This window comes from Hippopotamus amphibius, chromosome 9 (assembly GCF_030028045.1).
Source record: "Hippopotamus amphibius kiboko isolate mHipAmp2 chromosome 9, mHipAmp2.hap2, whole genome shotgun sequence".
Lineage (NCBI taxonomy): Eukaryota > Metazoa > Chordata > Mammalia > Artiodactyla > Hippopotamidae > Hippopotamus > Hippopotamus amphibius.
In genome coordinates, this window is record NC_080194.1 from 92,044,994 (window position 1) to 92,070,783 (window position 25,790).

The window sequence follows — 25,790 nt, forward strand, 5'->3', positions numbered from 1 at the left end:
GGAGGAGCGATACACTGTATCTGGAAATGTTACTGCAATTAAATATGCACAAGCAGGGGGGAAGGGAGGGGGAAAATGAGGACAATGAAGGATGTGAAACATCAGATGCAGCAGCTGCTTGTTGCTATAGAAACCCCAGCTCCCCACCACCATCACCGCAGCACCCCTCCCCAGCTTAAAATTCCTTAGGGCCAAGTGCACTGTTGTCGGCGTCGTTCTGCAGAAAACAGGGTCCCAGCTGTCCAGGCTGGAGCACCTGTGGGCTGCTAGGGTTGATTTTAGGGTCTTTCCTGTTTTTCCTTATCCCACCACCACCACCACCACCTCCAATCCTGGCACTTCTGATTGGCAGCAACACCGTCCAGTAGTTCTGCATTCTAGTCCCAGTTACCTAATAAATTACGGGAGAGCTTCCGCATTTGACTTTGGGATGTCACAACATGGAGACAAAACGGCACTTGCAGAGTCTGGTGGGGGAGCCAGGCTTTCTCTGTGCTTCCTGCGAGTCCTCTGACTGCTGGCAGCAGGGCCTGGCTCCCTCCTGCTTCTTTTTCATCTTTTACCCACAGCACTGAGTAGGGGTTTACAAGGTGTGGTCTGCGTGTTGGAGGGGGCGGGGCAGGGGTACACAAGCTCCAGGCAAGCTACCAGCTGGCCAAGTGTTCATCTAGGGAGATTCTAACAGGATGCCACTCAGCAGGGATCCATGTGAAGTCCTGGACCTGGGCCCACCTGGCCAGGCATCCAAGGATGGAGAGAAGGAAAGTGGCTTAGCAGCAGCTCACGGACACACGACCAGGGCCTTTAGCTGCAGGCAGAGTATGAAGCTGTAGTATAATGGATCTGTCTCCCCACCCCCACTCACTCCCCCCTAAAAAGCTAATGCAGCTTAGGCTGGAGATTGGTAGCTCTGCTCTACTCCACCCTGGTCAGATAATCTGATTGTTGGATACCCATCACTTAGCAAAGTGCCTAGCACATAGCAGGTCTAGTCTTGTACAAAGATATGTGGAAGGGACGATGGGAGAGAGGGAGGAAGAGAAGCCAGGGGGAGGGAGAACTCGGAGATTTGCAGATAAACCAAAGTTTATTAAGAAGCAAGAGATCAATTAGATTGATGAAGTTATTTGAAACCATACTAAATAACGATTAAAAAATAAAATCCTAAAACTGTTTAGCCTGATGAAAAGTCAAAGGACATGATAGCCGCCCTCCAGTTTGTGAGGGAGTGTGTCAGTAACGTGGGTTTAGGCTGGTTCTGTAGGGATCCAATGAATAGAAGCCAGGACCCACAGAGATCAATTGTGACCAAGAGAGATCTTTCTCAAAATCAGAGCTATCGGGACTTCCTAGGTGGCACAGTGGTTAAGAATCCACCTGCCAATGCCGGGGACACGGGTTCAAGCCCTGCTCTGGGAAGATTCCACATGCCATGGAGCAACTAAGCCCGTGAGCCACAACTACTGAGCCCACGTGCTGCAACTGTTGAAGCCCACGCGCCTGGGGCCCGTGCTCCACGACAAGAGAAGCCACTACAGTGAGAAGCCTGTGCACCACAATGAAGAGTAGCCCCCGCTCGCAGCAACTAGAGAAAGCCCGTGTGCAGCAATGAAGACCAAACGCAGCCAATAAATAAATTAAATAAATAAATAAAATCAGAGCTATCGACTTTGGAATGGGCCACTAAATGAGGTAGTGAGTTCCCCAGCCCTGGAGGTATTCACATGAAGGCTAGAGAAGCTTTGTTAAAGATGTGGTCAAGCACATTCAGCTTTTCAGCCCTGCAGTTCTACAGCTTTCATTGTTGGAAGGTATCCTTTGGTGATGTCCCTGTTTGCCGGTGCTAAGGTCTTGGGCTTGGAGGGATAAGACACCACAGAATATTCCTAACAGGACAGTGAGCCGGTATCAGGGCTCTTGTCAGTGGCTGAGAGGGCTTCCTCAGCCCCCAGGTGGGAGGAAGCAGACCTCAAAATAATAGGATTTGAAGGGCATGGGGCTACCCAAAATGTTTCCTTAGGAAGGCCAGACAGTCCGATGTTATCAGGTCCTTTGTTGGAGCTCAGCATTACCCTCTCCCCTGCAGCTTTCTTGTAAGTGAGTATCACTCTCTGAAGCCCCCTCGGATGGAAACGGCAGCATGGGGTCTTCTGTGCCCGCCTGGGGAAGCAGCCACTCCCCCAGAGAGCAGGCAGAGGGATCCTAGGTTAGCTTCTCCATCTCAGTCTGGCTGGATCTTGGATGGGAGACCATGTCCCAAAGCCAAATGCAAGCCCCTTCCCGACCCTCCAGCCCACATTCTCCCCTTTTAAAATCAGCCCTGACTAGCTCAAGTTCAAGGTTTGCCTCAGGACCTTGGACAAGAAAATCCACTCTGTGTCAGAGTGGAGTCCTACCTCATAATCAGCTGAACGGGTGGAACTACCCTGTCCTTTCCACGTCCCTACCAAGTCATGGCAGTGAGACTGTGGAGGGGGAGGCAACGTAAAGGACAGTGCCAGCGCCTCAGCCTTGCACAACATGGTACCCAAAACTCTGTGATGAATTAGTACTGTAAATCTGCATCTTCACGCCCCCCCTGCTAGTATAGCTTAGCCTCAATACCTGTTTCCTGGATGAATAAATGATGAAAATTGAGAGAAAAGGATTTAGGCTTGTGTTCAGCTCAACGCGAAGAGAGAGCTGGGGGCTGGAAAGCGTGCGTTCTGATCCACTTACTGGCTGTGTGATTTTAAGATGGAGATGACACCTTAAACAGTTGGAAGAACAAACAAGCAATGAATGTTAAAGCTTTGCAAACTCTTTCAGAGATAGGAAAGGTGAGGACTGATATTCACTAAGTGAGCACTTACTGAGTGCCAGACCCTTTATTATTTCCTATAATAATAATAAAACGCTATGAAGGATTATTTGCACCCTGTTGCACAGATAAGGCTCAGAGAGGTTAAGTAACTTTCCCAAGGTCACACAGCTAATAAGTGGAAGAGTCACACTGGAACTCAGATTTTAGTCTGACTCCAAAGCCCAACATCTTCCCGTAAAAAGCTGAAGTATCTACCCTTAAAGGAATAATTATCATAAGTTCTACTTGTTAGCACTTCGTAAAGCCTCATCTGTTAGAGATGCGCCCGTGCCTTCAGGGCTACCCCAGCTTCACCCTCTTTGTTTTCCCCATCACCTCCCCTCCCTTGGGCAACAGTCCTGGCCTAGCTGAAGGCCAGCTGCAAGCCCAAAGGCTCGAGTTGCTTCTGGTGGCATGCCCAGCCAGTGGAGTAATCGACTATGTCCTGATTATGTCTCCAGAAAACAGGTTTTTTATTACTTACCACGGCGGGCTGTACATCGCTGACGTGCAGAAGGAGGACGCCCTCTCCACCTACCGCTGCATCACCAAGCACAAGTATAGCGGGGAGACCCGGCAGAGCAATGGGGCCCGCCTCTCCGTGACAGGTAGGCAAGAGGGCTGGGGAGGGAAGGCACCAGCCCACCCTTGGGACTGAGTGGGCATGTCGGCATCACCGATCAGGGAGTCTGCAGTGTGCTCAGCGGATTCAGAGAAGGAGATTAAAGAACACAGGTACAGAAACCACTGGGGCAGACCTTGTCCGGTTTGGTCTGGGGGTGTTCTTCATATAAGGATTCTAGTTACATTCTTTTCAGGAGTCTGTACCTGAGAAAGCTTAACTCTTCTGAAGAACCGTTATTTTACCATTTATCAAATAATAAGGAAAATGGAATCCATCCTCTCTTTCCTTTTTTGCCTTTGCTGTCAGGAAGCTCATAATAAAATCTGCCGTGCAAACAGAGCAATGATTCGATTGGATTTGATTTCATTATGGAAGGCAGCTATGCTTACCACGATACCACCAACGCTGATTTCATTATGGAGATTTTGTATTTCCTTGTGTCTCCAAGTATTTTTTAAGATTCTATTTTATCTGTTTTTGAATACATATATATCTTTTGTTACAGACCACCTCACAACATTTGTAAGTAGGCAAACAAAAGGTGAAAAAAAAATCTCTGAATTAAATGAAGGATTTTTATTCTGGAATGATTGTAGCTTCTTACAGAAGGATGGAAGCTGGTATTTACTAAATCCCTCTGTGTGCCAGAAATTTCACTTGTGTGCTGTCTCTTGGGCACTATAATAGCCTGTGAAGTGTGCACTGCTCTCCTTATTTCTACAGGTGAGGAGACCAGACCTTAGGGAAGCCAAGCAACTTGCCCCAACTGTTTAACTAGTGGGAGGCACAGCCGGAATTCACACCGAGCCCCCTGACCCCAGCATCCTCCAGCTGCAGACCCTCAGGGAAGGGACTCATCAAACACCACACACATCCCCCAGTCACAGAAAAAAAGAAGGGCACGTGGTACTCTTCAAGGAAGGTCTCCTGGAATAGTGCTTTTCAAACTCTTGACAGCAATCCACAGACATCATAACCTATGCAATGCACGCTGGTATTTCCTACCACATGCATTGTGATGCACTCTGATATTTTCTATTCTAGTCTATCCCATTTCGATTTATCTAAATGCTGGTCGCAGCTCACCAAATGGATTTCATAACTTCCTAACAGTTTGTGACCTGCAAGTTGAGACTCTCTGCTCTTGTGGAGGTGGGATCAGAGTGGCTTTTGGAAGGAAGAAGAACTGAGAGTCAGGACACCTGGGTTTGGGAACTAGCCCCCACCAAAACACACAACCTCTTTGGGTCCCTGAAAAAGGAGCTAGAATATGTGACTGCTCAGATTCAGTCTACATCTGACATGCTGTGATTTGGGGAGGACTACCCTGACCAGCAGGTGACTCTATCCAGGACCCCCTCTTCTTTGTCTGGCATATTCGGGGGCAAGACCAGAAGGGCAGAAGCCAGGAGAGTAAGGATCAGGCTCTCTGATTCTCCCTTGTGTCTCCAGCGCCTGGCCCTGTGCCTGGCACACAGTAGGTGCTAAGTAAATATTTGTGGAATTAATCAATGCCAAGCGAAACTGCGCTGTCACGTGGGGAGGAGATGGGGCTGCCCTATGTGGCCCCAGCTTTGTGGCTAGGCCTTGCCACCTGCAGCCCAGTCCCCAAATGTGTCAGTGGTTCCCTTCCAAATTATAGACACTTGTTTGTGTGATGTTTTGCATCTCATTTGCATGCCTTTCATACAATGTGGGAAAAGCACCGAAACCCTCCCTCCTGCAGGCCTGCTCCTTCCCCTCCCTGCATGGGTATTTAGCGCCTTCCTCCTACCAATCTTACTTCCACTCTTGTCCCTCAAAAAAGACACCCTTTAAACTGATGGATATGCCAACCCTTCTCCTTCTGCTCTCATTGTCCACCAGCTGGGGGTGGGGGGTGTGGAGAATGGGAGATACCACCCAGAAACTCGGAGGTGAGGCCCAAATAGAGAAACAGAGAAGCAAAAATAGGGAGGTACCCGGACGACAAAAGGGGAGAGGTATGGGCTCAAGGAGAGAAAGACACAGGACAGAGAAAAACAAAAACCTAACAGAGAGACAAGGATAGACAAGATGACAGCGACAGGGTGAAAGAGGAAGACGTTGGGAGCAGAGGGAAGCCAAGGGGAAGGGGCCCCGGGAGTGACTCGGGCCCTGATGTGATGTGACGTGACAAGGCAATCTACAAGCTGCTTGTCTCGGCAAAAATGCAACTGATACCCAAGCGAGGCAGTGCAAAGGGGAATTCACGTCAGGCGGGCTCAGGCCTGAGCCCCCAGCCTCATATTTCAGATCCACTCCCAGAGTCGAGGATGGGGGTCAGTCCCTAGCCAGCTTTCAGCTCAGATGTTTCACTCGTTAGTGGCCATAACCCTGTGAGCTCCTGGGGCTGGTGGCCGGGAAGGGTGTCACCCCTCCCTGGCCAGAAACTCCAGGCCAGCCCCTGGAACCAGGGATGGGAGATGCAGCTGGGTGTCCTGGCAGAGCTGGGTTCTGCCAAGGTACCTGGTGACTGGGGGGCTCTGAGCCTGGCACGCCCCAAGGGATGGCTGCCCCTCCTCCCACCCCCACCCCCAGGTCCAAAGGCAAGAGGAAGGGGCAAAACGATCCCCACAGCAGTGCCTTGTAGATGGTCATTGGATGAGGACAGCAACCACACCTGTGGTTTCATCAGTTCTCACCAGGTATTTGATTAAGTAAGAGGGAGGGGAGAAGGAGGGAGAGAGCGAGACGTGTTAGAAAAAGGACTTAGGAGCCAGGCCAAGGTTTCAGTCTTAGCCTCACCACTCACTAGCTGTACAACCTGGCATCAAATCAATAATGTCTCCAAACCTCAGCTTCCCCACCTGTAAAATGGGAGCGCCAACATGTTCTCCTTGGGGTTGTTGTGAGAATTACATAGAATGCCGCATGTAAGAAGCTTAGCATGGAGCCAGACACAGGACGCTCTCAGTAGAGAGCAGCGGCTCTGTTTGTTGTGGTCGCAGTTGTTGTTCCCTTGTTGCTACTGCGTTTCAGTGGGTGGGGGCGGGGAGTGACTTTCATTTCTCTGTAATTGTCTGCAGAGGAAACAGTTGCAACAAAAATCTGAGTCCCCTAAAAGGCAACCTAATAACCATTTGATACATCCAGGTGCTTTTTAGAGTTTACCAAATGCTGTCCTGGGCATTAACTCTGTAGAAGATGCACCATCATTTGCATGTATAAAGGTGGGAACCAGGAACCAGAGAGGCTGATAGACTGGACCAGGGTTCCTCAACTCACGGGGCGCCAAGCCGGGTGCAGGTGCAGAAGCCGTGTTCCAGGGCAGCACTGTTCAGCCGGCTGGGGGACGTCCCAGCAGCCCCTCCCCCCACCCCGCCGGGACACCCTGACCCCCACCCCCTGCCAGCCCAGCCCAGCCCCAGCGCACCCCCAGAGATAGCTCAGGGCCGGGCCATCTGTCTCCCCCAGCCCTGCACCGGCCCTGACAGCACCCGATGCCCCCAGGCTGTCGCCACACACGCCACAGCATTTTCCTTCTGCTCGGCAGTAATGAAAGAGGTTTCTTTCCCTCAGAATTTAATTTCACGCCTGAGACGCGGTGATTAATTCCCTCCCACCCCACCCCCCGCCCCTTCCTCCACCGCCCTGTCAGCCCCTCCGCTTGTAAATTCTGCGGTGTGCCATGGAATTTGTGTATTTTGCATCAATTAAGTGTCACATTGAGTAATTCTTCCCTGGCACCGGGTTTGTTTATCCCAACCATTCCCACAGGGTTGTGGGGGGGGAGAGGCCGCAGAAGCTGGCAGGGAGGGAGGGCGGGCAGGCGGGTGCAGAATAATCATCGCCCGCACGTCTGCCTAGAGTTTTAGCGTCCGTCAAGCTCTTTGACGTACATTCTGCTTTGTGGTCCACACCAGCTTTAGGAGATCTGGAAGCAGTGGCATCACCTCCCGTGAGGACGAGGAAACTCAGGCTCTGGGAGATCGTGAGACTCACCCGAGGTCACACAGCTTATCCGTGACCCCGGCCGGCTTGCACCTGGGGCTCCTGATTCCCAGTCCCGGGCTTCTTGCGAGAAGCCATGGACCGTGGGAACGGAGCAGAGAATCTTCTAGAAAGTTCTTTCCCCAAGGTGGAGCGTTCCTAGCCCAGCCCGTCTCCAAGGCGGAGGAGCTGAGGACAGAGGAAATTTCCCGTCTAGTCAAGGAGGGGCCCGAGAGAAGCATGCACACTCACCGTTCTCTCTGAAGCAGAATCTGGTGTCAGATGACCCCACCTCAGACCCCACCTACTGAACAAGGGTGGGGGAGACCTTGTTTCGGATCTCAGCTTCGCAGTGCGATCTGAGTGGGTCACTGCACCTCTCTGGTCTCAGGGTGCTCACCTGTGTGCGCCCTCCGAATCCCTAAGCCAGCTCTACTATCCCATGAGCTTATAAAGTTCTGCAACGTGGAAAAGGCAGACCACCAGCGCAACCCATGCCCAGGTGCCCCCATTCACCCTTCCTCGAGTTCAGCAGCCCTGCTCTGCACGAGGCACGTGGAGATGCCACAGGGTATCAGTGCTGCCTTAAGGAGCTCCCGGTCTTCCGGGGAAACCAGATACACGGCCTCGTGTTAAATGCTGTTGGCCAGGGCCATGGGGGTAGGGGCAAAAGTGGTTGCCTCTGGGAGGGAAATGGGGGAGCTGGGCGCAGGGGTGACAATGACTCCCTTTTCACTGTCTGATCTTCTTTACTTTCTGAAGTTTTGCCATGTGCATATATTGCACTTTTAAGTCTTTTTCTTTAAAAAGAAATGGTGGCCTGAAAATAAAATGAAAGAAAAAGAAAACTCTATGGGAATCCAGTGGAAGGGGCCTTGGGGAGGCGTCCAGAGGGGGTGATGTCGAAGCTGGTTTGTGAAAGGTCAGGATGAGCTGGCCAAGCAGAGCAGGCCGGCGGGGAAGCCTGGTGGTGGACAGTGCGTTGACAGCGTGCCCTGAGTGGGGAACTGGTGAGATCAGAAAGCGGATGAGGCAGGCCAGGCCAAGGACCTGGTTGGGGTGACATCACAGATCACAGAAGGCCGAATCCAGGGTGAGAAGCGTGGATTGCAATACGTAGGGAAAGGGAGCTATGGGGGGTTTACATCAGGGGAAGGTCCCCGGTGGGCAGAAAACCCAGAGAGGCCTTTTAGGGTGAGAATTAGACTGAAGCAGCAGCCAGAACTCCGCTCAGATAACATGGGCATCGCACACAGAATCCCACCAATGAGGGCCTAGGTCTTCTGAAGTGTAGGTGCAGGCCCACAATCACTGCTTTCCCTTGGTTTGGGAATGCAGAAGAGAGGAGCATTGTTGGAGTGGCGGGTGTGTTTTGTGGAAAGCTTAACTTCCAAATCCCTCTGGGCCCCAGTGGAAAGGTGCTGACTCCCCTGAACCTGCCCAGATTGCAGGTGGGAAGCGATAGGAGGGGACCCTGGTGCCCACCCTTGCCGGGCCCAGACTGAGACTGGCCAGAACTACAAACCCAAGATGTCGTGATTCTCCTGTCACAGGAACTGCTTGTATGAAAGTCCCTCCCTGTGTCTCTGGCTCTTTCCCTTTTTCCCTCTGTCTGTCTGTCTGTCATTCTAGCCTAGTCTGCCTGCCATATCCTCTCCTCCCCCAGCCCCTGCTGCCAGCCATGCTTCTCAGGGCCTCCGTCTGGCCCAAGTAAGAGAGTCTGGACCAGAGTCCAGGGCACAGGGAGACACAATGAACCTCCCACACTGGATATCACTCACCACTGGGCAGCAAGTTCTGGATGCCTGCCTTCCCACCCCCAGCGCCACCTCACCCCACCCAGAGCTGGCCAGGGCCACTCATGCTCTCTGCCTTCCAGACCCTGCTGAGTCAATCCCCACCATCCTGGACGGCTTCCACTCCCAGGAAGTGTGGGCCGGACACACCGTGGAGCTGCCCTGCACCGCCTCTGGCTACCCCATCCCTGCCATCCGCTGGCTCAAGGATGGCCGACCCCTCCCAGCCGACAGCCGCTGGACCAAGCGCATCACGGGGCTGGCCATCAGTGACCTGCGGACCGAGGACAGCGGCACCTACATTTGTGAGGTCACCAACACCTTTGGCTCAGCAGAGGCCACAGGCACCCTCATGGTCATTGGTGAGCGGGGAAGCCCCTTTCCCAGCTTCGGTAACCTGCGAGAGCACCGCATGTGGTGGGGAGGGGCATGGGGGCAGCCGCACCTGGCTCTGGCCAGCCCCAGAGGATGGTGATCAACTTGGGGAAGGCAAGCTGGTGTCTGGGAAAAGCACTGGGTTTGAAATCAGAAGACCTGCCTTTTACTTCTGACATCATCACAGTAACTGACTTGGAGAAAATCATATAACCCTGAGCATCACCTCTGTGCCCTTTTCTGTCAAAGTGGATAGAAACCCCGGCCCTCCTACCTCCCAGAGGTCACGGGGGTCGAAAGAGGTGATGACAGTGATGTGATAAGCTCACGGGGCTTCTCAGCATATCGGGAGGAGGCAGTGTCTGTACTAAACGAAACAATGCTGATGGGAATCCACTAACGGACATGTGAACCCGTCGGAGGCGACATTCAGAATATTTAGCAATAATTGATAGGGGTACTGATCGATCAGGGCAGACACTGGGCATAAAAAACCAAGGCAGCCTTTTCAGGACGTGCTAATCGGGTATTAACTCTCGTCCTTCCTGTTCGTAACCCATCCCAGAGCTCCAGAGTCCAGGGAGCACAGGTGGAGAGCAGGAGGCCTTTGCAGACCCCTGCTGCTACTGACCCCCCGGAAGGGCAGAGAAGTTGAGGCAGAGGGGCTGAGGTTAGGGGAAGAACCCTGGAGGGGGATTCATGAGACCCAGGAGCATCCTTCGCCCCCAATGTACCCCTGTCCCTCCCTCAAGTTCCCTGCTCTCGAGGCTGCAGGGAACGAGTTGGCAGCGGTGGGGCTGAGATTTGGAGACCCTTGTGGGATCTCACTCCTGTGGGGCAGCAGTGGCCTGATTCCCTGAACCCTGTGCCTGAGGGCATCATGAGGGATTTGACCTGGGCAGTGGAAAGAGGCTATCCAGAGGTGATCCCATTCCCATCCTGCAGAAGGGGTCCCTTTGCCATTAAGACTGACCAAAGATGCTCTCCTCCCAGCTCACCACCTGTCTCGTGAGCACAGAGCTGCTGGTGTGCAGACCCTCGGGACCCCCTCGTGGGCTGGCCTTCTGGGCCTGGTGTCCTGTCGCCCTCAGCCCAGGTATAGGCCAAGCTCCCTCCCCACAGCCAAGGGGGTCTTGACAGTTGGAGCACGTTTATCTTCAGTGCAGGGACGAGACCCTCCCCATGCGGATTCACTGTGAAGCTGGCAGAGCAGAAAGAGCTCAAGAAATGCTTTGAGAGCAACAGTTTGTGATACAAATGCTTAAGTTAAAATGCTGGAAGCATGGGGGCAGGGGGGTCCCCTCATACAAGCAAGCCCTGGACCACAGAGTAGGCAGCTCGGAGGACCAGGGTCGGTACCTGCTTCTTGCCCTAAGCACCCTCAACACCTGCTGCTACACACACACACAGTTACATTCGTACACATACACTATCTCAGGGAACAGGTCAGGAGGGCCTCGTACCCCCAAATCCTTGGAAAATTAGCAAACCTAACTCTGAGTAATTTGGTGTTCACGGCTTCTGCCTCAGTGCTGACAGGCAGGCAGGTACTTACACACACATACACACACACACACATATGGTACCCATGCACACGCATAGATACACACATTCCTCCTTGTAACACACTCTCATCCTAGAGCACACAGACATACCATAAGTAACTGCTTACAGCTGCGTGGACGCGCACCCCGGCCCACCCCCACCCCCCGGCCCCTGAGTGCACAGGTACCACCTTCCCCCACACTGGGCTCTACTGGACAGCCAGGTGCAAGAGGAAGTGACATGGCTTTTCTCTGTCTTCCCTCCCCTCTGATTAGCCTCTTTCTGCCAAGTTCACGGAGAAGAAAGCAATGCTTTGCATATTCCCCTTCATTCTGCCACCAAGCCTCCCACCCATCCTGCCGCGCAGCCGTGCAGGGAGCAGTGAGGAGAGAGCGGCTGGCTGGTGGGGCCCTGGGAGCTTGAGTGGAACAAGCAGGAGGCCACCTGTGCCATGTTGCACTGACGTTTCCTGGGCAGCAGGCAGAGGCTCTGGGAGTGAGCAGGGAGACCCGAGTGTGAGCAGACTTGTGTGCGCTTTGACTGTGACCACCTAGACGGGCCTGCAGTGTGCCCCTCTCCTGCAGGCTCCCTCATTCAGGGTCCAAGGCTTCTGCAGCCCTCAGGCTCCTGTATAGACCCCCAAGCCCATGGAGATCAAGGGAGAAAGATCAGCTTAGGGCTGGTAACCAGCCAGCCAGTCAATCAATAAACATGACTCAGACAGCAGCAGTGATGGAAAGGTGAGAGACACCGCCCTGCTTTCAAGTGGCTAACAGTCCAGAGGGAGAGAGAGAAACAAAGTGGTGATTAGAAGACCATGAGCTTAGTGTTGTGTTAGTTACACACAGGGAGCCCCAGAAGAGGGATCCTTAACCCAGCCTGGGAGGGGAGTGGTGTCCAAGAAGGCTTTCTGAAATAGATGACACCTGAGTTCAGTGTGAAGGATGAGTAGGAAGTAGGCAAAGGGGGCAAAGAGTGCTCTAGGTGAGGCCCTGGGTGTGCAGGAACCACAGGCAGGCTGCTGCTCTAGAGACTGCATTGCTGAGAAGAAGGCCAGGTCTCCGAGGGCCTTGATGGCCTGGAACGCCATGCTGAGTTGTTGAGAGCTGTGGAAGTGCTGAGCAGGGCAGTGGCTGGCTGCAGCGTGGGGGACCGATGGAGGGAAACAGGGAAAAGGGAGGCAGTGGGGAGGGTACTGCCTGGGTCCAGGCCAGGAGCGGTGGGCATGAAGATCAGGGGGTCGATGGATGCTTATAAAGGAAGTCAGACCAGCAGAAGGCAGTGAGTGGTTATCTGTATAAGTACAGGAGACAGGTGGCTGGGGCACAGGTGCCTCCCTGGTTTCTAGGGTGGGTGACAGCAAGGACGATGAGCCCGCCAAGCTCCCATCCTCTTCACGAGCCAAAGGGAGCTTCCCAGCCCCGCCTGGGCAAGGGGCCCTCATCAGGAAAGCACAAGCTATCAGAACAACGGGTGCAGAGACATCTCCTGGCCTGACCCTGCCATTTAATGGATGAGTAAACTGAGGCCTAGAGAGAGGAATTCACCTATCCTGGTCCCTCCCCCCGCCCCCCACCCCCACCCCCCGCCCCTGCAACAAGGAGTTTTGGAGACAGAATCAGAGCCTCCTGACTCCCAGGGCCTTTTATGACCACAGCCCACCCCCAGCCACACTCCACTCACAGTGAATTCTTTTCTTTTCCTCCCCGTTTCCCCTCACCTCTCCCCTGCCTGGTCTGGCCCAGACCCCCTTCATGTGACCCTGACACCAAAGAAGCTGAAGACCGGCATTGGCAGCACGGTCATCCTCTCCTGCGCCCTGATGGGCTCCCCGGAGTTCACCATCCACTGGTACCGCAACACCGAGCTGGTGCTGCCCAATGAGGCCATCTCCATCCGCGGGCTCAGCAACGAGACCCTGCTCATCACCTCGGCCCAGAAGAGCCACTCCGGGGCCTACCAGTGCTTTGCCACCCGCAAGGCCCAGACCGCCCAGGACTTTGCCATCATTGTGCTCGAGGGTGAGCTGGGGCCGCCGGGGCAGCCGGGTGGGGGTTCAGGTACCCTGCCCTCCCGACAAGAGGCATTCATCCAGCACTCACTACATGCCAGGCAGATGAACTGTCTTATTTAATCCTCCCAAGGGCCCTGTATGGAGATACTTTTTTAATAGTACCTATTTTGCAGTTGAGGGAAACTGAGGCTTTGGTCACTTGCCCAAGGTCACATAGCCTTGCTAAGAAAGAGGGCTGGGGGTTAAACTCAGGTCTCTTAACCATCATACTCTGCCCTTCAAAATTACTAGAACTTCACTATTAGAAGAGTCTTCTGTAGAGTCTCCCAAAGGCCATGGAAGGGTGCCAGGAACCTCTGGACTTCTGAATCCTCTCCCTGCCTGAAGTCTCTTCACAGCAGCCCCTGTTTCTCACCATGGACCTGGCTTTCCACCTGCTTCTCTCTCCCTTTAAAACTACCACCCCCAAGCTTCCTCACCCAGCACCTCTGTGTATGGTTGTTCAGGTTGTTCACTGCACAAGATGCCGAACCAAGAGGGTGAGGACTGAAATCCAGCGTACATTCCACTTACCAAGCCATGAACCCACTCTGGGCTGTGACCATGCAGAGGAAGCGCCTTTTTCTTATTTGTACAAAGATGCAGTGGGGGTTAGCAGAGGCCCTATCCTTACCAACGAATTTAGTGGTTCCCCAGCTCCTTGGTTGCTCCCATAATCCTATTCCTTCCAGGGATTTTTCACTGTGACTGTGATAACAAAAACACCAACCCGGGCAAACCCCACAGGTATCCATCTCACTGTTACAGCCCAGGGGTCCTATTTCCTCTGGAAGGGGATGTGGGAGCTGGGCATCCATTGAACCTAAGCCCTCATGCTTCACCCAGTGCCCAGTAACTGCCCTCCTCGGCCCCCACCTCCTCTCATCCTGCCGGATCCCCAGTCTCTCTCCCCAGTGAGGAAGCGCATCGGCTGGACACAGACTAGTTTGAAATGGGTGCCTTTCATCTCAAGGGACGTCCTGTCTGCACTGCTCCTCATCCAGGAGCAGAACACCCTCACCCAGGGCATTTTCTCTCTGAGGGCTGCCCCTATGCCATTGGTGGATCTGACCGGACAGCTGGTGCCAGCCAGTTCAGAGCTGGGATACAGAGAAGGAGGCTGGTGGGAGGGGCAGCGAGTGGGAGGGGCCAGGAGCGGGCAGGGAGGGGCAGCCAGAGAGGGAGGACTGTGGAGAGAGGCCGGGGAGAGGACAAAGGCAGCCACCCAGCCAGGCAGTCCCAGGCTCCACCAGGCACCAGACTCTCCCCGGGTTGGAGATAAGGGTGTCCCCCAGAAATGGGGCCAGGGGCTGGCAGCCTGGGTTAACACCAGCATTTTGGTGTGAAATATGGGTAGGACGTAGAGTGTCATGTTCCATTTGCCTCGCTTTCTTTTGGTATGTTTGTTTTGGTATTTGACTTTCTCAAGGATTTTAATCCTTTACAACCTATTTTAATCCTTTACAACAATCCTGTATGGGAGGATGGCCAGGGTTAATGACTACGTCCTCCATGATCCGTGGAGGAATTGGGGGCCCAATAGCTAATCGTCCTGTCCAAGGTTATTCTGTAAACCAAGACTTAAGCCCCGTCACAGACCCCCTCCACCACCACTGCCTCTGGGCAGCTTGCATTTTAAGCCTCAAACTTTAGGCTTTTGCTAAGAGAGCCGCACCACCACCACCACCCCTCCTGCTGGAAGGAGAGCTGGAATTGGATTCTGCAGGTCCAGCCCACTCAGATCCTGGTTCCACACAGAGCTAACCTTTGAGCCTCTATGGCTTTATTCATAAAGGGAGGAGAAAAAGGAGGAAAGGAAAAGCTGAGAGGAGCTGACACACATTAAGCACTTACAAAGTGCTGTGTAAGCATCTTTTTCGCATTAGTTCACTTACTCCTCACACCATCAGTACAGGAGGATGTAATCATTATCCCCATCATCTCCATCTTCCACAGAGGAGAGGTGGAAAGGCTCAGAGAGGTTAAGTAACTTACCCAAAGACACAGAGCTAACAGGTGGTTGAGGAAGGATTCAAATCCAGGAGCCTTTGCTCATGCGCACTAAGCAGGGTTGTGCGGATGTCGCGTGAATCGTGAAAGCCGGCGAAGTTCTTTACTATTCTTATGGCCTCTGCTTTGCCCCCTCCCGCTGACAAGGTGGGGTGGCCTGGGGGGACAATCTCTCCATGACTCGGTGACCCTGAAGGGGGCTCCTCGCTCCCTGCAGACGGCACGCCCCGCATCGTCTCGTCCTTCAGCGAGAAGGTGGTCAACCCCGGGGAGCAGTTCTCACTGATGTGCGCGGCCAAGGGCGCCCCGCCCCCCACCGTCACCTGGGCCCTGGACGATGAACCCATCGTGCGGGACGGAAGCCACCGCACCAACCAGTACACGATGTCCGACGGCACCACCATCAGCCACATGAATGTCACGGGACCCCAGATCCGCGACGGGGGCGTGTACCGGTGCACAGCACGGAACTCGGTGGGCAGTGCTGAATATCAGGCGCGAATAAACGTAAGAGGTGCCTGTCTACATTTAAATATCAGAATAGGCTTTTGAGTTCCTTTGCCATCTCTGTGGTTACCATTCTTCTTGTGGTGATTAGTACTTATTATTAATCGTCATTTTGATTTTAGTAGAGGTCTTTCTCCTCTCTTTCCCCCTTTCCCTGCCCTCCGCAAGTCCCATCATGCATTCTGGTGTGTGTGCGTGTCTGGTACAGTTCACCGCCTTTGCATTACCCTCCCCCTCCCCCTTCGCCCCTCCAACAACCCCACCCCCCACCCCTTCCCTCCCCATCACTCTCTCTGGTCCCAGGTACACTAAGCACGACACTGGCATCTAGAGTCCCTCCAGGGCCTTGCAAGGACAGGGACAAGGAAGGGGCAGTGGGGCCAGGCTTGCCCTTGGATAGGGGTGTCCACCCAAGCTGCATACCTGCGTGCTTCCCCTGAGCCACCCCCGCAGTGCTCCAGGAGGTATAAGCAGTTAAGAGCCAGGACACCAGCTTCTCTCAATCCACCATCCCCCGGCTACCCCCCCAGACCCCAGCCATCGAGTGGGGGACTCAGGCTGGGTGAGGGTGCCCCAAGGCAGACATCTCCAGGATTGGGGAAGGAGTCCCCAAGATGACCATCCCTGTGCCTCAGGTCTCCCCAGGTTGCTGTTGTGAGAGCAGAGTCTCCTCTGAAGCTCTTTGCAGCCGTGTGGGGTCAGACTGGTCCTCATGTGACCCTACCTGAGCCCTGGTCCAAGAGCAGAAGAGGAACATGGGAGTGCGAGGGAAGGGGCACTAGTACAGGGGCACTGGTGGCTGCCATGGGAACAGGGAAGGGGAGCGCGGGGAGTTCATGCTTAATTCACCTGTGCCAGGTCTCCGACCCCACGTGAGAAGTGTGGCCTCCCCTTGGCCACCCTCCTGCTCTCTCTGAATGGAAAGGGGCAAAGCTGCAGGGTCGTGGGAGATGCCCTGGTCCAGCCCTTCATCTACTGGGTGGGGAGCTGGAAGCCCAGAGTTTCATGTACCTGCTCCAGCACTATCCCTGCGTGGTGGCCTCTGAGCCCCCTTTGCAATTCCCACGTGGCCATCCGCCCAACTGACGCAGCCTACGACACTCCCCCCCCCGCCAGTGTGATCAGGGCTCCTCTTTATAGCCTCCTCTTCTCAGGGGCCCACGAAACACATTTCCCTGTTGAAAGAAAATCATCCAATGAAGACTTTCCTATTGTCCTTTAAAGTTAATGTGTGTGAGATCCCTTAGGTACAAGACCATTTTGAGAAAATAACAAAATCTCTCCATTTCCATTTTAACCCCCAGTCTTAATCTCCTCATGAGTGAGGACTTGCCCTCCCAAACCCCATCACTTCTTGATGAGGCTTCCGTCTGCTCATCTAGCCCATCCCATTAGGGGAATGGATTCTCGCCCCAGGCCTGAATGAAACGTGTCTGTTTGCAACTATTTGAAGCTCGTAACAGTGAGTCCTGGAGAGACCGCGGGTGCCCCCAGTACCAGCCTCTGCCTTTAGTCTTGAAAACAACGGCCTCCCTCCCCCACTGCCGAATTTCCATCCCCTAAGAGTTTCCAAGGCCAAGCAACCACGAAGAGCATCACGGGACAGCACCCGGCCATCCCTGCCTAACCACACCATCGCCCCTCCTCTCCTCCTCCCTCCCGACTCCTGCCCAGGCCCCCCCAGCATCCGGGCGATGCGGAACATCACAGCCGTCGCTGGGCGGGACACCCTCATCAACTGTAGGGTCATTGGCTACCCCTACTACTCCATCAAGTGGTACAAGGATGCTCTCCTGTTACCTGACAACCACCGCCAGGTGGTGTTTGAGAACGGGACCCTCAAGCTGACTGATGTGCAGAAGGGCATGGACGAAGGGGAGTACCTGTGCAGCGTCCTCATCCAGCCGCAGCTCTCCATCAGCCAGAGCGTCCACGTGGCCGTCAAAGGTAGGCCTCCCGCCACCGCCACCCTGAACCAGATCCCTCCTGGTCATCCAAGATTGCAGCCCCTCTCCAGCCTGCCACTCAGGCAGCAGCAGGCGATCCTGAGTGAGTGGAAAGCCAAAGAAGAGAGGGCTCTGGCCTGCAGTTTGGAAAAAAGGGGGGCAGGGTGGAAGATTGCTGGGCTTGTGGGGACACAAGAAAGCCATGAGTACCTCCGGTTCCTTCTGTGGGCTGCAGGTCAAGGCAGCACTGGCCCCAGGGGCATGAGGGGTCAGTGACACACAAAGAGGAGTCAGGTCAGAGGTGACAGGCTATATTGTTCCCCTGATGTCAGCGTGGAGCTACCCAGAACTCAGCAGAGCCCATCAGAGACCAACAGGTAGGAGAGGGGCAGGAGCTCCAAGAGCAGAAGCAGCAGGAGGCCAGGTAGAAGACGCACATGCTGGTGCCCTGATTCCCTCCCGGGGCTCAGCCTGGCCGAGGCTGCTTTTACAGGAGGCCTTTTACAAGGGCCTTCCCCCTGCTCATGCTGTTGGAGGCCTGGAAAGCACCGCCTGGTGCCTGAACCCCTCCTCCCTCCCAGGCCCTCCAGGCTCACCTGGGCAAGGTCTGTGTTCAGTGCAGGGCACCTGATACGGTGCCTGGTGCATGGCAGCATTCAGTCCATGTCTGTGGATTAAACAAATGAATGCATGTAAACGAGCAAATAAATGAATGCATGACCAGACGACAGATGGCCCGCAGGTTCAGGGGCCACGCAGGGGTGCGAAGCGCCCTCCCAAACACGTTCTTTGAAACTGACAAGCCTGGAGATTGTCTGAACGGTGGGTGAGAGCAGGGTGGCCTGGTTGCCTAGGGGACGGGATGGAGAGGTGGGGCCTGCCAGGCCTGGCTGAAGAGAGGTCACTGAAAGCCAGGCAGCGGGAGTGGAAGGTCACTGGGTCGGTGGTGGCCGTGGTGGGTAAGGGGCTTATGTCCCTCTCTGAAGCGGCAGAGTGGACTCTGGGAGGATCTACAGAGGGCTGGGCCCTGGGCTCCAGAAGCATGAAGACGGCAGCCTGGGGCTCCACAAGGTGGGGAAGAAGGGCTGTGGTCTCCAGCCACCGACCATCCTGGTCTCTAGGCTGCGATCGTTACAGTAACATGACTGCTGTTACTGTGGAGGGCCCACCACACCCAGTCACTGTGCCAGGTGCTCCGCACGCGTGTTTCATTGAAACATCCCTGCCCACTTATCTAAGGCAGCGGCCATTTTAGGGCCAATTTCCAGAGCAGAAAGCTGAGGCACAGAGAGTTAAGTAAATTGTCATCTGGAATCACAATTTTTTGTCCGGGTCTGTCTACCTCCAGACCCTGGGTTCTAATGCAAAATGAACCAGCGGCGGGGGGAAGGGAAGGCTGGGAGAAGGAACATGTGCCCAGCTCAACCTCAGGAATAGAGAGAGAGGGCTTCCGGGACCACCTGAGAGGGGAGTCAGGAAGAGACAGGATCCTTGAGAGCTCTTAGAACCCCTGAACATCTGCGTCTCCCCAGGGCGGTGAGGAGGGCAGGCCTCCCTCCGTATCCCCAAGGGACAGCACGAACCCAGAGAGGAGGTCAGCCTGGGCCCTCCGGCCCATGAGAAGGAAGAGAAAGCTGCGGGGTCCAGGCCTGCGAAGGGGCCCTGGCACAGGGGGATGGCCCCAGGGAGCCCCAGACTCCTGAAGCAATATGGAATGGTGGCCTTGTGGACAGGAAGAGGGGAGTCTGGGGGAAGAAATGGTATGGGGAGATAGGTGCTGCCTCTGGTTTGGGGCCCTTCACGTGTGTGGTGAAGATGGGACATCCAGGGGAGATGTCAGGAGAACAGCTGGAGAAACAGAAGGCAGCAGCAAAAGGTGCAGTCAGTACCTCGCTCCTCGGCTCCTTGTCACCCGGGCTCACTCTCATCGGTACTGGGGCTGCGTCACATGCCCCCTTGTGCACCCACCACCTGTCACAGTGCCAGACAGTGTGTGCTTCTTGAGCTGAAACTGAGACGTTAGTCTGGGTTGGAGTGACTTTCTGGGAAGCCTGGCTCTGAGCCCGAGAACTGGGGGAGGGGCTGTCTCTGTGGCCATCGCAGGCCTGGGGAGGAAAAGGGACACCCAACAGCATCCCCTACGCTGCCTCCCCACCGCTGCACCCCAACCAGGCTGAGGGGCATCCTGGCCCCCCTTGCAGCCTAAACCTCTGCCCAGCTCAGGGGCCTTGTGCCGACAGGAACCTCACAAACCCCAGGCCACGTCCCCAGCCTGCTCTCCCCTCCCAGCATCTCGGGGTGACCTGCCTGTATCCATTTCTGTTACAAGCAGTGGACCGAGAGTTTACAGTGTAAACATCACATATTAAAACATCTAACCTTTGCTCTACTTCCCTCGCCCGCCCGCTCCAGCGAGCATTTGGCCAGGTTTGTTGGCTTAAAAAAAATAAATAACAGGGCTCCAGCAAGCCTTGGAGTATACAGAACATCCTGAAAGCTGCTTCTGCTCATCAATTATTCAACCCCATTCAGGGAGCGATCAGTCCTAATGAATTGAATCTGATGCATTCCGTCTCAGCGACTCGCTGGGCCTGTTGTGATTGTGCTGGGCGACAATGTCTCCCAGCCCACGAAGAGGGAAAGGGGCGTGTGTGTGTGTGTGTGTGTGTGTGTATGTGTGTGTGTGTGAGAGCCCAGAGGGCAGAGCCCCTGCACTGGGCACGTGTGGCTCCTGGCACACAGCACGAGCTTGGCTTTCAAAAGCAGGGGCACATGTGTGTGTATAGTACATAGGCGCATGTACACACATGGCCCCTTCCCTGCCCGTAGGGTCTGTAAATCCAGCCCCAGAAGAGGTATAGTCATTCTTTTTTCTCTCCAGACCAAGAAGCAGCATTTGTATGGGGGCTTTGGGACCCCATGCCCCTCCCTGCCCGTCCGAAAGCTCAACTCCATCACCCCCGCTCTCTCTCAGACGCCCTGTCCCCACCTCATTAGAATGCACTTTTGCAGAAGAACCCATCAGAGCTGATTATGAGCACGCTGCTTGATTAGCTGATGTGCTGTTCTAAGAGCTACTCTAGGAGGAGGGTGGAGGAGGTGCCCCGGGCACGGTAAGGGGCCCCAACTCTGGGGGAGGGAGGGACGGGGCCCGAGGGCAACGCTCTCGACCCCACTCCTGCTGCCTGGCTGGGACGTGCGTCCCACCCAGAGTATCAGAGCAGAGACCCAGGGTGTAGGAAAGGACGAGTAGGGGCAGGACAAGGCACTCGAAGCTTGGGTTTGGTTGGCAGTCCTACCCCCCATCTCTCTGTGGGGTCAAGAGCCCGCGGGTGCGGTGGGGCAAAAACCCACGCTGCTCTGTGAGCTGGAAGAACCACTGCTGACTCCATTCCTTCTGGGACGGCTTGTCTTCTGATGAATTTTTCAGGCGCTGAGCTGAAGAGAGCCATACACACCAGACACACATGCACGTGCGTGCACACACGTGTGCAGAGACCAGAGTGCGTGAGTACACACTCATGGCCGCACTGTACGCATCCTGTGTGTGTGCCTGCAACAGACACATGATCCCGTCCACACTTGCACGCATACACACACGCAGCTGCGTGTACACAAATGTCCCCTCTTCCCGTACCCTCCTGTGAAGCAACATTCCTGAGCCACAAACAGTGGCTGCAGGTGCTACCATAGAAAATATCGCCCAAGTGAACCTGCTGTGACCCACCAAGGCAGGGAGCCGAGGGGAGAGACGGTGAGGATGCTTCGAAGGTCACCTGGGCTTGGGTGCATGTGACACTGACGGGCAGAGGAGAGCCAGGCAGTGGGGGAGGCGAGGGCTTGTCTCTGGGCATCTGGAGAGATCCTTGGCAGGATGCTAAGAGGAGGGCACAGAGATCCAACGTAGATTCAGTGTCTTTAGGGCCCCCTGTAGCTGAAAAATAATGTAGCATGAAAGCATCTCTGGGCACGCAGGCTGAATGTTTAATTAAGAAGGCAGGGCTGCAACTGGGGCTCCTGGGTTTTGGCTCAGTGAGGGAACATCTCTGTCCCCACATCTGAGCTTTCAGAGCCAAAGCAGGGGCATGAGGTGCTTTCCGCCCATGCTCAGTAAGGCCAGGACCCGGGGGTAGTGCCAACACACACACATATGCGCACACACGTACACCCTCAGTCCCACGTTCCCGTACTCCTCATCCACACTCACACTTCCCTTGCTGCTCAAGTCCCTGCCGCGTGCTTGGAGCCTTTGGAGGAGGCCCCCTTCCACCCTAGAGAATGGGTTGGGGGTTTCTGTCATCACGGGGCTTCAGAGAGAGCCAGCCCCCTGGCCAAGTGCCTGCCCCTGGCACAGGGGGAGGTCTAGAAGGAACACACCAGAATCCAGAGGAAGGGGACGCAGCAGGGTCCATGGGGGCAGATTGCCCAGTGTACTGGGGGCGGGAGCACCAAGGATGCTGCTGCCAACAGCCTGTTCCTCAGCAGGGGGAGCCAGGACCACAGGAGCAAGCATCCTCCTTATTGGACAGACAGGGCTCTCGGTGATGGCGGTGTTCACGATGAGGATGAGGTGGAAGATGAAGCAGCATCTGTTTATTCATTCAGTGACATGAACTGTGCACCCACTATATTCCAGGCACTATGCTACGAACACAGCTGTGCTCAAGACAGACAAGCATTCGTGCCCTTGGGGAGCTTATATTCTAGAGGGGAAATGGTTAATACGTGAAATCCGTAAAAGATGTCTCATGTCAAATAGGGAGTGGGGATCAGAGTGCCAAGGCACGGGGAGAGTAGTGTGCGATTTTAAATAGGGGCCAGGGAAGGCCTTCCTGAAAAGAGGGGGTTGTGTGAAAAGACTGAAGTGAATCATTAATATTCCTAAAATATTAGACTTGTTACAACTGGAAAATCAGCATCAGGCTTTAGAGGTTAACTTGGTCCAACTCCTCCATTTTGCAGATGAGAAAACTGAGGCTCGGGGGCAGAGGCGGGGCAGTGGTGAGGAGGTGGCTTGCCCCCGTTGCTCTTGGATAACAGATTCTTGCCCCATTTCCATTGCAGAGAAGCCCCAGCTTTGCACAGTGCCCCTTCTCTGCTAAATAGCGCAATAAATAAAAAGGTTCGGTCTTGAAGAGAGATTATGAGAGACACCATAAAGTGTTTATGGCTAGGCTGGTGGTCAGCCTGCCTTCCTCTGCACAACAACTCCAAACAAGCAACCGTAACAGCTTTACGGTGGCCAGGGACCGCAGAGACTGCCACAACCAGTGTGTCTTCTCAGCCACTCCAGCCTCTGACCTCTTTGCCATCCATCGCAGCATCTTGCTCCAACGCTGCCTCCCTCACAGCTGAGTTACCCTCTCACCAAAGATGACTGCGGCCAGAGCAGGACTTCCAGAGGCAAATCCCTTTGCTATGAGGCACCCAGCCCCTACATTCAGACCATGTGCTGGGGAAATGCTCGGAGTCAGGGCCAGGAGGGGAGTCCCTGAGGACTGCTATCAACCCTGAAGAGATCCCGGGTCATCACCGCCATGGAGGTGATCCAAGCCTCAGCGGCTCCTTTCCCAGAAGTGGAAATGGACACACACTCAATGAGCCCATGTCCGCCTCTGAGCACTGGGGAGATACCACTGAATCACAGTTCAGAAAGCAGCCCATGTCCACATCCCTGGGCCCTCCACCCTGCTTCCCAGAGCCTCCCACTCACAGCCTCCTGCTGGTATTTGGGAAGCCGATGAAGGAGCCGGGACCCTAGGCTTTCTTCTCCCTCCAGGTGGTCCTCATGTGCCTGGAGTTATAGGGTCATCGGAATGCCAGCCTGGAGCCAAGGAATTCTGTGAGCAGCTCTGGCCCCTGTGACTCCCATCAAGGACTTTCTAAGGGGACACTTGTCCCCCCACAGAGCCACACCTGGCCCATCAACCTGCAGCAGGGTGGAGGGGGTTATCTGCCTTCTGCAGGACAGTAGCACACTGGAGAGCTCTAGCCACCCCAGGTGAATGCCTGACCCCCCAGGACGGAGGCCGGCTGCTCTCTCCTTCACTGGCCCCTCAAATGACCATCAGTATTATTCCTGAAGACCAGAAGGGAATGACAGCCCCTGCTTGGCCTCTGCCTCTTGGCTCAGCCTTTCCCCACACCCTTGACTCCATATATTTTGTAAAGCACACGTGTCCTTTAACTCTCAGTCCAGATGCCACCTCTTCCATGCAGCTGCGGTCACCCAACCAGACGACACCTCTCTCTGCTCTGAGTTCAGCATCTGTGTACTTAGGTGGTGCTTGTCCAATAACCACTGAGGGAAATGTCTTACCTTCCTGAGCAAATGCCAAGCTTCCAGAGGTTCTATCCATATTTTAAGCATGTTTTTACTTTCCCCAGCCCGCGCGGAACATAACGCCGTCACAGAGCAGGCATTTCATAAATATTAGATGAATGAGTTAATTAATGAATTAACCTGCCCTAGTAACTTGTTCCATTATCTAAATCCCTTCCTACTGAGAGAGACAATCTTCCTGCCTAGTTTCAATCTCCGCTGTTCTCCGCTTGCTCTGTCCTACACGGAAATGGAGTACTTGGCCATCCATCCCTGGAGCAAGGCCCTCTCCTCCCCGGGCAGAGCCCCCCAGCTCCTTGCTTGGCCCGCACATTCCCCTCTGCAGCCCCTCATGACTGCCACGACTCCCCCCGTGTCCATAGGAGCCAGCTCTGGAGCTAGGACAGCAAGGGTCTGACCCTCAGGAAAAACTAAGGGAGAAGCTCCCGGCTCCAAAATTCTGTAGCATAAATACAGCATCTTGAGGAAACAGGGCAGTGCTGCCTCTTTTTCTGGATGAACCCCCATCCTGTGCCCTCCCCACCCCTCGCCCACCTCATAGGTAAACTTCTAAGGTCAACCCAGGAAATGATATCCAGATATATATTTATTCATTTACTCACCTGACAAGCATTTATTGGGCTTCTACAATTCGCCAGGTAAATAAGTCCTAGTTACTGCCCTACAGGAGCTCCCAGACACCCAGGGAAGGTGGTGATGCAAACATTTACCTCACCGGCATGTGATAAGTGCCGAGATCAAGGTGTGAACCAGGTGCTTCCGGGCTGTGCAGGAGGTGGGCAGGCTTCACTGATGGTGGTGGTACTGGAGCAGGGTCTGAAAGGATGGAGAGGAGTTTCCCATGAGGCCTGTTGGACTCTAGCTTTGGGCCTTTGTGAGAAGAAAGACTGGCCCAGAACGGGTTGCGCTAAAGCCTAAGGAGACAAACTGGCTGGCAGATCTGGGACCCTGCAACAATCCCATCAAACAGGCCAAGGAGGCCAGAGGACTCAATCTGATCAAAGTGAGGATCAATTCCCAAAAGGGGGGAATGGGAAGATCAGCAGAGCCCAAAGAAGACTCTCTGGGAGATCTCAGCAATGAGCATTGGGCCATGACTAAAGTCAGGGTTCCAGAGAAATCTCTCTGTAGATATCCAAGGCCCCACAACTACTCAGAATACTGGAGGCCAGGCCCCAACCTGGGAGGAGCAGCAGACAGAGGTTGGGGTGGGGAGATCGGGACGGTGACCAGAGTCCCAGAAAACGTGGCCGGACCGAGGACCTGGATTTGGGCCCGTGGTGGAGCACACACGGTGGTTGTTTCCACTCAGTGCCCAGCTGTGTTGGCCGGAGTGAAGGATAAGGTGAGAGGTGCCATTGAGAAGGTCAGTTAAGGCCCCTGCACTCCTCCCATAGGTCATGGGGCAACACCCCTCCTCAATATTACTTCCCCTGGACCTAGGGCTCTTGACCAGGAAATTTCCCAGAAATGCAAAGGGCTGGCAAGAGTTTCGCCACGTCCACACCTGGCCGCTTCTCAGGGGCCACTCCCTACGGAGCCCTGAAAATCCTTGGGGTGCATGGAGAGCCTTGGGCATGCATATGATGCCAGCCATCCTTCTCCCCTCAGGGTTCATCCTGGGTGGGGAGAGTAGCGGGATTCCAGGGAGGGGTGGGACAGTGCCTGGGAGAAGGCCGGAGGACTGTGGACAGCCTTGTAATTTAATTATTTGACTGCAGAAAGGAGATCTCATCTACTGGGTGCTCATCCTTGTTAAGCTAATTGTCTGTCTCCTTCTCCCTCTTCTCCCCCCAC

The 25,790-nt window shown here is 54.6% G+C and overlaps 1 protein-coding gene across 1 annotated transcript in view; it reads left to right on the top strand.

The window, feature by feature from the left end:
- The window catches only part of DSCAML1 (DS cell adhesion molecule like 1), a 329,691-nt gene that overhangs the window by 230,773 nt on the left and 73,128 nt on the right, over positions 1-25,790 (top strand). The window contains exons 2-6 of the mRNA XM_057749582.1: positions 3,304-3,450; positions 9,298-9,576; positions 12,880-13,155; positions 15,415-15,711; positions 17,379-17,651. Coding sequence (XP_057605565.1) covers positions 3,304-3,450; positions 9,298-9,576; positions 12,880-13,155; positions 15,415-15,711; positions 17,379-17,651 — 1,272 coding nt within the window. The remainder of the gene's footprint in view (positions 1-3,303; positions 3,451-9,297; positions 9,577-12,879; positions 13,156-15,414; positions 15,712-17,378; positions 17,652-25,790) is intronic.